We start from the raw sequence: 13,012 nt of genomic DNA, 5'->3' as shown, positions 1-13,012 counted from the left end.
GGTGACATTTGGGGTCTAGGGAAGGCAGAAAGGACTCCTGAGCAACTACCATACTTATGCACTTTACTCATTGGAGAGACTCTCCAGTCCTCACTCACAGCCTACTTGTCCTTCCTTAGTCAGTTTCAGTATGTCCCTGTACTCAACATTTAGAGGGGCATGTGACCCCTGGTGGCCTTGTAGCAGGGGAAGCAACACTACAAAAAACTTTTAAAGCAGTCACAAACATTAAAAAGTGGTCTGAGGGCATTTGACAAAAAAGGCAAACAGCTTCCCTGATAACAGTTACAGCCTCTGAAAGCATTGCTATAGAGAAGCCATTGGTTTCTAAGAATTATCCTCAGCTCTCCAGAAAAATGCACATTCTTTTTCAGATGTGCTGAAGATGAACATCATGTTTAGAACAATTTCCTTCCGAGATCCCTGGGTGGCGCAGCGGTTTGGCGCCTGCCTTTGGCCCAGGGCGTGATCCTGGAGACCCGGGATTGAATCCCACATCGGGCTCCCGGTGCATGGAGCCTGCTTCTCCCTCTGCCTGTGTCCCTGCCTCTCTCTCTCTCTCTCTGACTATCATAAATAAATAAAAATTAAAAAAAAAAAAAGAACAATTTCCTTCCAAAATTAGTTTTAAAAGTTTTAAATTGTAAAGAGGTGAGCTTCACGTATCTGGAAAACCCACTTAGGTGGTTGGATTAATTTCTAGGATAACCAGGTGAGGGTGAGTCAGGGGACTGCAGACCCCAGCAGTACTCAGCCAGCCTTGGGTCATAGGAGCAGGCTGGGTTTCATGTTGAACCACCATCTCTTTCTCCCACAGGTAAGAAGTTGTGCGCTTGCCCGTCCCAGCTTCCTCAGGAGTGGGAGATCCTTTGGAATAGTGGGGCAAAGATGAGATTTGGAACTGAATTAGTCCGGATCTAGCTCTGTTTCTCCATGGAGGCCAGGCTAGTCTCACTCCTCTGTGACTGCTCCTGAACCTGTGAATTGGGTTTACGATGCTCATGGCACAGCCTTGTTATGAGGGTCGCCATTAGGCATGAAAAAGGATCTGGCAGTAGGCAGGTTACCCAACTATCTGGTGTTCCCACCACCCCAGGCAGTGTGGCCAGGGGTCCATCCCCTTCCAGCAGGGTCTGGAGCTTGGTTCAGGTCAATTCTTAAAGGACTGAATTCTGGTCTGTGCTCTTACCTCAGATTCCCAGGCTGATCTCCATCTCATGCTGAGAACATCTTCCTCCTCCATAGCCAGAGCCTTTGGCATGAACCCCCCCACCCCGATATTGGGCACTTTGGATGACAGGGTCTCTGTCCTGACAGGATGTGAGGGTGGTCTCATTTCTTTCTCTTTAGGCCTTGGTGCAAATAAAACTTGACTGACTGCCCCCCCAGTGCCCCACCTCTCCTGAGTGGAACTCTCTTATTAGTTTCCCCATGCTGCCTGTATAAGGCTAATCCTCTCTCCTCACCAACCTGGGACTTCACTGTGGCTGACAAAAGTGGTGTTACCCCTTCCGCCTCCCAGAGCATATTATACCCAGCACCTAGAGAAACTTCTCTCAGGCTCAGGAATCCAGCCAAAGCCCTTCCCAGGGTACCCTTGGGTCCTCCCTCTGGCTTTCTGAAGCATTCCACCAGGAGGAGCCTTCTTTTACCTTCAATCTTTGTCCACATTCAAGTTACAAGTATCACCAGGAGGTAAAAGGTCTGGAGCAGTACAAGGGATGAAGCTATTGCTGAAGGTTTTTGGGGAGGCTATGAAGCAGAAAGGAGCAAGGGAGAGGCACAGATCAGGTGATGGGGATGGAAATCAGCATTCCCTGCTTCCCTGGGCCTGACACCAGGGGAACATAAGGACTGTTGACATTTGGGGAGGCTCACCGGGGGAAGAGTAAGCAAGGATGGGAATCTCTGAAGGCCCTTCTCCAATCTCTGGAGAGTGTCTGGAGTGAACAGATTCTGGCTCTTTCCCAGGTCAAGATCCCATGAACCCAGGTCTGTACCACATTCACTCTCTGCCACTTCCCTAGGCTCTTGCTCACAGGGAGGAGGAACAGGCAGCTGGTGCTGGTGTGAGGATGCTGACAGGCTGCAGGGCCCCTCCACCAGAGGGTGAGGAGAGACCATGCCTGCCAGGAAGGGTGAGGGCGAGCCTGAGGGGAGTCTGCTTCTCCAGGGACTGCTTGTTAGCAAATGCCTCACCTCCACTCGTGGGGGCACCATGTCCACCCCCATAGACTCCGTCTGTATCCTTTGTCCCAGTTTTCATTTCAAACACTGGGACGGCTTGTCACTTCGCTTACCAGAAGCTGGACTCCAACATATCTCACAGATTATTCCCCCCTCCATCATCCCATCATCCTCTCCAGCTCTTCAACTCTGGCCACTGCTGACACTCCTGCCCCTTTTCTCAGGAGGGCTGGGGGTCCAGCGACTAGCCCGAGCCTCACATCTGCTTACTCTACTTATCCTGGGATATTCACCCTCTCTAGCATCCACAACTCTATTCCAACTACTGACAACATTTTTCAGAGTTGTTTGGACCCTCTTCTAGGAAGACCTTTTGGATTTGATCAAAGTGATGCCAGCATCTTCACACCCTGAATGTTTGTGACTTTTCCCTCGATTTATCTTTGCCTTCTTTGAATCATCCTGGCTGAGAGTTCATCTGTCTCGCCTAGGACAGACTGTAAGTGCTTGGTGGGGGTGGAGGGTAGAGACCAGGAGTTTGGCTCCTATGTTCCCCTAGGGACATTCTGCTTCTGATCTGTGCTCTGGGAGTATTCCATAAATGGGAACCTTCCCAGCTACAGGGTCCAGCTGGCTCACCAGACTTCTGGCCTGGTGGGGCATAAAGAGGCTTGCTGCTCACCCCTGGTGTCACTCAAGGTAGAGCTGAGCCCCAGGCAGTGGGTGGGGATGGTGGAGTGCTTAGGGTTCTTGAAATCTTCTTACCCTCGAATTGGTAACAGTGTATGGTTAGAAGATGAGTAGGAGGAAGAGGGCAGGAGTTGGAGTGCAGGCCAGAGGCCTTCTTAGGGAGGAGCAAGGTGAGGCAAACATAAGCTGAGATGGCTAAGACTGGGGTCAGGTCATAGCTCATTTACAAAAAAGTTAAATTTCTGGCTCCTTTATTTTCAACCTTGACTTGCTGGGCAATGACCTAGCTATGGGACAAAAGCATTTTCTGTGCTCTTTTTATGAGCCAGGCCCCATAGGAAGGACGACAGCAGGCAAAATCTCAGGCTCTGCCCAAATCCTTCCCCTGGGGGCTGGAGGTCTCCACTCATAATCAACATTCTGGTGCTTGAAGGCCACTTTCGGGCAGTGGTTTGGAAAGGATGGAGTGTCCAGGCCTATGACCCTTCAAGAAATTTACTTTTTAAAAATAGCCACCTGAGTGGTGGTGGTGCAGGGAAACAGTGGTGACAAAGACTACGGTCTCAGGGCCCATGCCGAGGGAGCTCTGTGGGAGCCCATTCCCTGCCGGAGGGATACCTAATGTTACAGCAGCCACACAGGGTCAATAGGAGGCTCAGATGGAGGCTCAGGGAAGGAAGAAGTGGAAGGGAAGCTGAGCTGCCCTCTGAAGGGTTGCTGTCATCACGACCAGAGCCCCCAAGGGAGCTGGGTCACCTCAGGCAAGCAGTGGCTCGTCCTCCGCTTCGACCACCCAGACCCCCGGCTCAGCCAGTGGCAACAGAAGCACATCATCCTCATCCTCTGGGGACAGGACCATTGTGTGGAGTTCGGGTGGCGTCCGAGTTGGTCCTGGGGGCTGAAGGCTGGGCAGGAGGCGGCCTCGCAGGGCCTGCACCACTCCAGATAACAGTGATGGCTCTAGGGGCATGGAGGGCGATGGCCCGGGGGCCTCGGAGACAGTGGGGGTGTGTGGAGACACACTGGTAGATGAAAGGGGAGCCTTGACTGGCAATGGGGGTGCCTCTTCCCCATCCTGCCCCCCTACTGCCCCACCCTCACAGCCCGGACCTGTGTTGCCATCTAGGGCCTCAAGGGGAGCAGCAGAAGGTGTGACCTGAGATCTGGTCTCAGGGGTCCTGGCTGGGGTGGTGGCTCGAGGAAGCAGGCCCCAGCGGCGGAGCCGGCGCACCAGGCGGCGCATGGAGCGGCCCCGTTGGCGGCGGCGGGCACCCGAGGCAGCCCCTGGAGTCATGTCCTGGCGCAAGATCTGTAGCAGAGAACGCAGGTTGCCTAGCACTGAGTTCTGCAAGAAGAGGAGGCAGACATCAGAGTCAGAGAAGTGAGGAGGTCTGGAAGCCTAAAAGAAGGACAGTATGGTGGCAGGGCCACAGGAGGCTTGGACGCATGAAGAACCAGGGCTGGGAGGTCACTTACATCATTAGGATTCTCTGTAGGGAAGTCCTCGACAGGCGGGATGGCGCCTTGGGCAATGAGCTGCCCATAGGAGGGTGGCGCCTGCTGCTGCACGATCTCAGCCTCCATCCGGGAGAGGGGAGCGAAGATGCTGGAAGCAACGAGGGCTGCTCAGTCACAGGTGGTGCCAGCCAGAGCAGCCTATCCTAGCCTGGACACATCTCTTCCCTCTGCACCCGGGCTGGGACAACTGAGCTATGCCCTGGCTATACCCCAAAAGTCATAGGGAACCCCTCCTTCTTTGAGATTGCTTTCAGGCTCTAGATCTGTGCTCAGAGGAGCACCCTGTTGCCAAGCTGGACAGCCTCAGGAACCAACCCAGAGGCAAGTCACCAGAACCTGTCCCCAGTGCGAGCACCCTCATGGTCTCGCCCTTGGGCCCCATGCCTGGACGGTGGGCTGTGCTCTCACCTGTACTCCTGGGTACGAATGGCATAGAGCTTGCAGGTGCAGCCCAGGGCGATGACCAGCAGTAGGCCGCACACCAGGCTGCCGATGACAGCAGCCGTAATGACCTTGCGGGGCAGGGCATAGGAGCAGTCCCATTCATCACTGCCATCGGCACAGTCTGGCTGCCCATCGCACACCCACGTCTCATACACACACTTCTCGTCCCGGCATCGGAAATTGCCAGGCTGGCAGTGCCGGCAACGTCTCTCATCTGCTCCATCGGCACAGAAAGTCTGGTAGTTGCAGCGGTCGGCAGGCAGGTAGCAGGCAGTGGCCCCAGGGGTGCCAGCAGCCCCGCAGGGGTAGTGTCCAGGCGGGCAGCTGGGGCAGTTTTCCTCATCCGTGCCATCGGCACAGTCCCATGAGCCATCGCAGCGCTGTGCCTCACTGTAGCAGCGCTCCCCCAGGCCCTCACTGGCCCCCAGGCCAGCACCCAAGCCGCAGGGTCGATCCCAGGGCAGGCAGTAGCCTCGCACGTGGTAGGTGGCATTGAAGCCTCGACCGGTGCTCCAAGCAACCGTGTGGTAGGCCACGATGGCCTGGCCAGAGAGCGTCTCCACGGTGACAGCCTTGCCATTGCTGAAGTGGGTGAGGCTGCGCAGCAGCCGAGGGGTCTTAGGAGGCCCCGGGCCATCATACACATGTACTGCATCTCCATAGCCCAGGTCCAGGGCCGTGAAGCGCACTGCCAGGCGCCGACCGTCATGGGGGTCTAGCAGCCAGAGGCAGGACTGGGGGTGGGAGACTGAGGCCAAGTGTGAGTAGCCAGGGGAAGAGAAGACCCCGTAAAAATCTCCCAAGGTGTGATTGCAAGGTGACGTGGGGACAGGGGCTGGGGTCAGGTCAGGGAAGAGGTCTGAGCTGCAACCTGCCTCGTCAGAGCCATCGCCACAGGCATCGATGTTGTCGCAGCGCTGGGCCAAGGGCACACAGCGGTGGTTCAGGCACTGGAACTCTTCGGGCAGGCACATCAGCCAATCTGCAGAGGTACCATGAAGGGCTTTAACACTAGAGCTGGTGGGATCCTCCCCTCCTCCCTGGGGCTTCTACTACCCGTTCTACTAGTTCCAGAGACATCCCTGTCCAGCATACCTTGGCTGTAAGAGAGCAGGAAGCCCTGGCCCATGGGTGCTCTGGCCCCGGCATAGCTGTATGTGATGGTGACATTGCCCCCAGGCAGCTGCAGAGGGCTGGCAGGTGCCTCACACAGGGAGATCTGTGGCTGGAGAGGGGAGCGCAGGATTAAGCGCTCTGAGCCACAGGCCAGGTGCAGTTTTTGGAACCTATAGGGGTGGAGGAGAGCAGGATGTGAGATCTTCTTTTTTTTTTTTTATTAAGATTTTAATTTTGGGATACCCGGGTGGCTCAGCAGTTGAGTGTCTGCCTTTGGCTCAGGGTGTGGAGCCTGCTTCTCCCTCTGGCTGTGTCTCTGCCTCTCTCTGTGTCTCTCATGAATAAATAAATAAAATCTTAAAAAAAAAAAAAAGATTTTCTTTTTAAGTAACCTCCACACCCAATGTGGAGCTCAAACTTGCAACCCAGAGATCAAGAGTCATATGTTCTACCAACCAAGCTGGCCAGGAGCCCCCCCATGGATGTGAGATATTCTTTTTTTTTTTTTAAGATTTATTTATTTATTTATTTATTTATTTATTTATTTATTTATTTATTTATTTATTTATAAAAAGAGAGAGCAAGTGAGCGAGCAAGCTAGAGAGAGAACAGGAGTGTAGGGGAGAGGAAGAGGCAGAAGCAGATTCCCCACTAAGCAGGAAGCTGGATGTGAGACTCAATCCCAGGACCCTGGGATCATGACCCAAGCCGAAGGCAGACGCTCAACTGACTGAACCACCCAGGCACCCACTGGGTAAATTCATGGAGAGTGAATTTTACGAAGGAAATAGCCAGGTACTAAAAAAAAAAAAAAAAAAAAAAAAAAAAAAGGAAATAGCCAGGTACTAAACATGGGTCCCTATGGCCCAAGGTCAGAGGAGACAGGGGTCTGAGACCTATACTGTTTAAAAGATCTGGGGAGGGCAGCCCCAGTGGCACAGCGGTTTAGCACCGCCTGCAGCCCAGGGTGTGATCCTGGAGACCCGGGATCGAGTCCCATGTCGGGCTCCCTGCATGGAGCCCGCTTCTCCCTCTGCCTGTGTCTCTGCCTCTCTCTCTCTCTGAATGAATAAATAAATATTTTTAAAAATAAAATAAAATAAAAGATCTGGGGAGGCTGAGGAAGGTTCTAAGCCAATTAGGAATAGCTTTTGAAACCTAAGCGAGGATATGCAATGGACTGAAGGATACCTCAGAACAGCCATATTCAAGCCCAAGGGCTGTTTCTAGAGTGCCTGCTGTCCTTCAGAGAGGACCAGAGTCCAAGCTAGATGTTTGCCCCACCTCAGCTCCAAATCACTGTGTCTGGGCCAGAATAAGCCAGGCTTTTAGGGCAGACTAAAACAAATCAAATTTTACTCTTTCTTCTGTTGACAGGGATGGAAACTCCATGGAAAAGTGATTCCTGAAGGCTTTCTCTCCCATGGTGAAGGAGGGAGAGGGTGGGAGGGTAGTAATAGGGTCTTGGCCTGCTTCTCACCTCACTGTTACAGTCTGCTCCTTGCTCCCCAGGATGAGCCAGGTGCAGTTGGCAGGGGAGCTGTGGCTGTCCCGGCCCAGGGGCCTCTGTAAGGTGCCCTGCACTTCCAAGAGCACGGCCGGAGGATCCTCACAAGCTGGAGACAGAGGAAGGTAGGGTAGTTGGCTGAGAGTCCATTACTCTCATATCCCCTGCCCCCAGGCTTGAGGCCTCTTAGGGCCTGACCTCTTCAAGGAGCAAGAGAAATTCCACCTCTCCAACCACCCCCCCACACACACTCAAATCATAGTTTTCAACTGGCTCCCTTTTTCCCCTACATTCACTATAGCTTCACCTTAAATATCAACACCAGAAACCATCTGGGGGCTGCTTTGGACCAGGAGGAGACGGATATACCGTCTCTACAATCAGGGAGACTACGTTCTGGCTAGGGAGGTCAAGTATGGATACTTGATAAAAACCAATATATTACAAGTGAGAGAGCTCACACTGGGTCTGTTTCCCCTTTTGTAAAATAAGGATGGATGATCTCCACTCTAAAACTATGGTAGGTGCCGGACGATTCAGGGAGAGAGAATCCTCCTGGATCTTCTCTCATTACCAAGCCCTTGTGGTCGGTCACAGGGGCATCCTCTACTCACCAGGATTTGGGGAAATGATCCGGTCTGAATGTGCCAGAGCGCCTCCTAGAGGAAGAATGAGAAAGGGCAGGGGAGTGCATCGCCCTTAGTTTTCTTCACCTGAGCAACTCAAGGAGGAAAGGGAGCCATCTGGGACTTCCGGGTAGGTTAAGGGAGGGGGCAGCGGAGCAGGGGAGGGCTGCGCTGGGGGACCTCGAAGGAAGGTACGGCAGCACGGCCTGCGGGCGCGGGAGGGCACGGCAGTCTAGGGAAGCCCGCGGGAGGATGCGGGCGGAAGGGAGCGGCTGGCAGCTTCCCCGGGGTTGGGGCAGGCAGCGTCGCAGGCGGCGGCGGGGGTGGGGGCGCCGGCAGGCGGGGGGGAGGGGCGGCAGACGAGGAAGGGAGTTCGGGTGCCCGGGCTCTGAGCCCTAGGGGCGGGGTGCCGGTGAGTAGTCTCGTTTCGGTTTCTTACCCAGGAGCAGGAGGAGGAGGAGGGTGAAGGGCAGCATCCTGAGCCGTCCGGGGGTGCAGGAAGAGTCCCGGCACTTCTGTCGCCTACCCCGTGGGGAGGCAGCGCCGCTCCGGGCGTCCGGGCCCCCCACGGCCGCCTCCCCGAGGGGGCTGCATGGCCCGGGCTCCCCCGCCGGTGCTCTGGATGCCAGGGCTGAGGGCGCGGCGGCGGCGGCCGTCTGGAGCAGGGGCGGTGCCTCTCTCCAACTTCGGAGTTGTTCTCCCCGGCCGCCGCCGCGCGGTCTCCCGAGGCCGGCTCCCCACGTCCCGGGACTCCGCTCGAGGCCCGGCGCTGGAGCGCGCCCCCGCCCAGAGCCCGCCCGCAGGCCGCGCGCGCTCCTGCCCAGGCCCGCCCGCCACCTGCCGGGGCTCGAGGCCACTTCCTCCTCGGGCCAAACTTTGCCGACGGTCAGCCCCCCGGGCCGGCCCGGGCGCCGCACAACTTCTCCAGCGCGTCCAACCCGCCGGACTCGCGCGGCAGGGGCGCGGGGGAGGGGGACGCGAGGCTCGGCGCAGCTCCCCGGCCCTCGCCCGGGCGGCACCCCTGCCAGCCCCGGGGTTGGGAGAGCCGGGCGGGGGCGGGGCGGGGCCGAGCCTAGCCCCGCCCCTGCCGGTCCCCGCGCGCCCCGCCCACCCGCTCGCCTTAACCCCTTTCCGGCCGGGCGGGGCCGCGTCGGACCCACCTCCGCGAGGCGCTCAGCCGCGGCTCCGGGCTCCGCCTGTTCAGCCGCGCGGGGCGGCGCCTTTGTTTCGGGACGCGTCGGTGCGGGGACCACGGCTTACTCCGCAGCTGGCGCGTCTGTCCTTTGGGCCCTTAAGCTCCCAGTCCTTCTCTTGTTCTAGCGCCGGAGGGCAGGCAGCACTTTTCGGCGTGAGCCTCTATTAGAGCAATTACCACGCGGTGTTCTCACGATGTGTTTACTCCACTTTCCCGCCTCCGCCCCGCCTCTTCTCCGGGCGCAGAAACTTCCTGTGGGTCGGGGCCTAGACTGTTTGCCTTTGCACCCTCGGGGCTTCTCTCCTGCTGAGACACAGTGAGAACCCAGTTCGTGGTAAATAAACGAATAAATGTACCTTCGCCACTAGCTGACTCAGAGATCTTGAGAAAAATCACTTAACCTGTGAGTCTCAATTGTAAAATGGGGTTAATAGTGCGACTCTTTTAAGACTAATTAACATTTAGGGAGGTAATGCTAGTCCAGCATCTAGGAAGTGCCCTGTCCCCTGGAACAATTATTATGACTAGTCACTGGAGATGTTTCTTATTTATGTGGGCTGTAACTACTTCTTATTCCTTCCTGTGGCACGGATAGGTAATATTAGTAAACAGTAACAATAGCAAATACTTTTTGAGGTTTTTTTTCACATTTCAGGCATAGATCCAAGCATTTTTCAAGTATTTGCTCTTTTCATCCTCCTCACAATCTTGTGAAGTAGAAACTACTGTTACTCCTATTTTACAGGTAAGGAAACTCTGGCACTGAGAGGTTAAGAATTTTGCCCAAGATCATGAATCTAGTAAATGCTCAAACAAGGGTTTGAACCTAGACAATCTGGCTCTGGACAGAGTGTACGTTTGGGTCCTTAACGACTCTACACTCTACAAATGGTGCAAAAACACTTTTCTATCCATGACATTTGTTGTTGGCACCAGTTTTGATACTTTCAAAACTGGAACCACAGTAGGGCCTGAAGCCATAGAGTTGGCCATAAACAGGGCTTTCTTCCATTTAGACCTTGGTCCTTTGCCAGGGGATGTTGGTCCGTTGGTCTCTGTGTCCTCTGCTGTGCTCCCTATCTGTGCTGCTCTTGGGAATTAATGAGGAGTGATATAGGATCCTGAGAGTAGGAAAAGGATGTTGAGCAAAGAGAAGCAGGGCAAAGAGGTTGGGAAAATTAAAAATATTTAAGTTCTAAAAGTGATCGTGGAAGTTTTAATTGAGTGCTGGCTATATGTTCTCTATGGTTGATGGATGCCTGGAACTCTTAAGGGGGCAGCCCTGGTGGCTCAAAGGTTTAGCGCCGCCTTCAGCCCAGGGCCAGATCCTGGAGACCCGGGATCGAGTCCCACGTCAGGCTCCCTGTATGGAACCTGCTTCTCCCTCTGCCTATGTCTCTGCCTCTCTCTCTCTCTGTGTGTCTGTCATGAATGAATAAATAAATAAAATCTTAAAAAAAAAAAAAAGCACTCCACTTGAGGGCAGCCTGGGTGACTCAGCGGTTTAGCACCACCTTCAGTAGGGGAAGTAATCCTGGAGACCCGGAATGGAGTACCAGGTCAGGCTCCCTGCGTGGAGCCTGCTCCTCCCTCTGCCTCTGCCTGTGTCTCTGCCTCTCTCTCTCTCTCTCTCTCTCTCTCTCTCTCGTGAATAAATAAATAACATCTTATTCATGAGAGACACACAGAGAGGCAGAGACACAGGCAGAGGCAGAGGGAGAAGCAGGCTCCATGCAGTAAGCCTGATGTGGGACTTGATTCCGGATCTCAGGATCATGCCCTGGTCTGAAGGTGCTTAACTGCTGAGCCACCCAGGTGTCCCTAAATAAAATCTAAAAAAAAAAAAAAAAAAAGTAAAAAAAAAAAAAAAGATTCCACTTGAACTTCATGGACTTCATGGAACTTACTACTTCAGAAGAGAGGTGAGATATACAAAGAAAGAATCCAGATAGCCATGAGGAGTACCCATGGGAGTGAGTGGGCATGTGGGGGAGTGAGGAGTTTAGATAGGAAGCAGAAAGGTGGTAGTGAAGTGGGAAAAGTTGTGGGAGACAGGGAAAGGAGGAAGGGAGCCCATGGTCTGGGACACCCAGTAAATGAAAATTTGCCAAAAAATAAAGTCAAGATCTAGGCTGTGGGAGCAATCATTATCATTAGGAAGAAATGGCACCAGGGTAGAATGAACTTTTTTTTTTTAGAACGAACTTTCATTCTCAAAGTATTTAGAGTGCCTTCCAAGTGCAAGGCACTAAACTAGACAGTGGGGTTTCATTTTTTTTTTTTTTTTAAGATTTTACTTATTTATTCATGAGAGACACAGAGAGAGAGGGGGGCAGAAACACAGGCAGAGGGAGAAGCAGGCTCCATGTAGGAAGCCTGATGCGGGATTGATCCCAGGACTCCAAGATCACACCCTGGGCCAAAGGCAGGTGCTAAACCACTGAGCCACCCAGGGATCCCCCTGGGGTTTCATATTTAAGAGTGAATCCAAGGGGCACCTGGGTAGCTAAGTGGTTGAGCATCTGCCTTTGGCCCAGGGCGTGATCCCAGAGTCCCAGGATCAATTCCTGCATCGGGCTCCCTGCATGGAGCCTGCTTCTCCCTCTGCCTGTGTCTCTGCCTCTTTCTGTGTGTGTCTCTCATAAATAAATAAATAAAAGCTTTAAAAAAATAAAAAAGAGTGAATTCAAGCCCCAAGACAATAGGAAGAAATTAAAAAGGACCTAGGTGCTTTAAAATGAGTTTAAATTTTAATTAGTCTAGTGAGTTTAAGTGTCTAGGCCCATGTAAATCGCATCCTGGAACATGAAGTACATTTAGGAGTGGGCCTGTGGAGATGTTCTTGGAAAATCTTGAAGAATTATGAAAAATAGTGGAAGTAGTGGAAAATGGGCAGATATTTGGTTTTCAAAATGATAATACCTAACTTTGGTAGACTACCTGCCTATGGCAGCGCTTCTCATGTATTATCTCATTTAATCCTCACCACACCTCTAGGAAGTAGGTGTATTTTTGCCCTCCTTTTATAATTGAGGAAACTGAGTCATAGGTAGGTGAGATAAGTTGCTCAAGATGAAACTACTAGTACGTGCAGAAGCGAGGTGCTATTGTCTGAATGTATTCCCCCAACCCCCAAATTCGAATGTTGATTTCCTAACCTCCAAAGATGATAGTATTAGAAGATAGGCCTTTGGGAGATGTTAAGTCCATGAGATGGAGCCCTCAATGGGACTAGTGCCTTTTATAAAAGAGACCCTAGAGAGGTCCCTCCCTAACCACTATGAGTGGGTGCAGTGAGAAGGTTTGGCAGTGAACCAGGAAGAAGGCCCTCATCTTTAGGTGACCACTGGTGCCTTGATCTTGGGCTTCTCCGTCTCTAGAACTGTGAGCGATAAATCTACCCAGTTGGTGGAATTTTTGCTCTACAGCCCAAATGGAGTAAGACAGAGACTTGCTACTGAGAAGTTGGAGTGCTGTAATAACAAATGCCTAAGAATGTGGAAGTGGCTTTAGAACTGGGAAATGGGCAGAGGCCAGAGGGGCATGCTAGAGGAAGCCAACATTGCCCTGAACAGACTATTAAGGGTGCTTCTTGGGGCCGCTCAGAAGGAGAGAGCTGTATAGACCTCAGTCTCCTTGGATGACCTAAGTGGTAGTACACAGAATGTGGATAGAAATATAGATGTGAAAGTGAAAATCAGAGTGATTGGGTCCCAGATGGAGAGGAGG

At 53.2% G+C, this 13,012-nt stretch overlaps 2 protein-coding genes across 3 annotated transcripts in view; one reads left to right on the top strand and one right to left on the bottom strand.

The window, feature by feature from the left end:
• Nucleotides 1–3,111: 3,111 nt before the first annotated feature.
• Nucleotides 3,112–9,135, bottom strand: LRP10 (LDL receptor related protein 10). The gene is made up of 7 exons (XM_072761194.1): nucleotides 8,528–9,135; nucleotides 8,077–8,121; nucleotides 7,436–7,571; nucleotides 5,935–6,125; nucleotides 4,804–5,821; nucleotides 4,354–4,483; nucleotides 3,112–4,222 (listed from the first exon to the last, which is right to left on the bottom strand). Exons 1-7 carry the CDS (start codon nucleotides 8,562–8,564, stop codon nucleotides 3,635–3,637), a joined length of 2,145 nt encoding a protein of 714 aa, XP_072617295.1. The 5' UTR covers nucleotides 8,565–9,135; the 3' UTR covers nucleotides 3,112–3,634.
• The window catches only part of SLC7A7 (solute carrier family 7 member 7), a 74,824-nt gene continuing 70,055 nt past the window's right edge, over nucleotides 8,244–13,012 (top strand). The window contains exon 1 of one of the 2 annotated variants that reach the window (XM_072761197.1): nucleotides 8,244–8,279. The gene's annotated coding sequence lies outside the window, so the exon portion shown is untranslated. Of the gene's footprint in view, nucleotides 8,280–8,445; nucleotides 8,501–13,012 lie in introns of those variants that run through there. The other variant, XM_072761198.1, reaches the window with a different exon arrangement.

Source organism: Vulpes vulpes, chromosome 6, assembly GCF_048418805.1.
Source record: "Vulpes vulpes isolate BD-2025 chromosome 6, VulVul3, whole genome shotgun sequence".
NCBI classification, from domain to species: domain Eukaryota; kingdom Metazoa; phylum Chordata; class Mammalia; order Carnivora; family Canidae; genus Vulpes; species Vulpes vulpes.
This window is presented reverse-complemented; position numbering and strand designations above follow the sequence as displayed.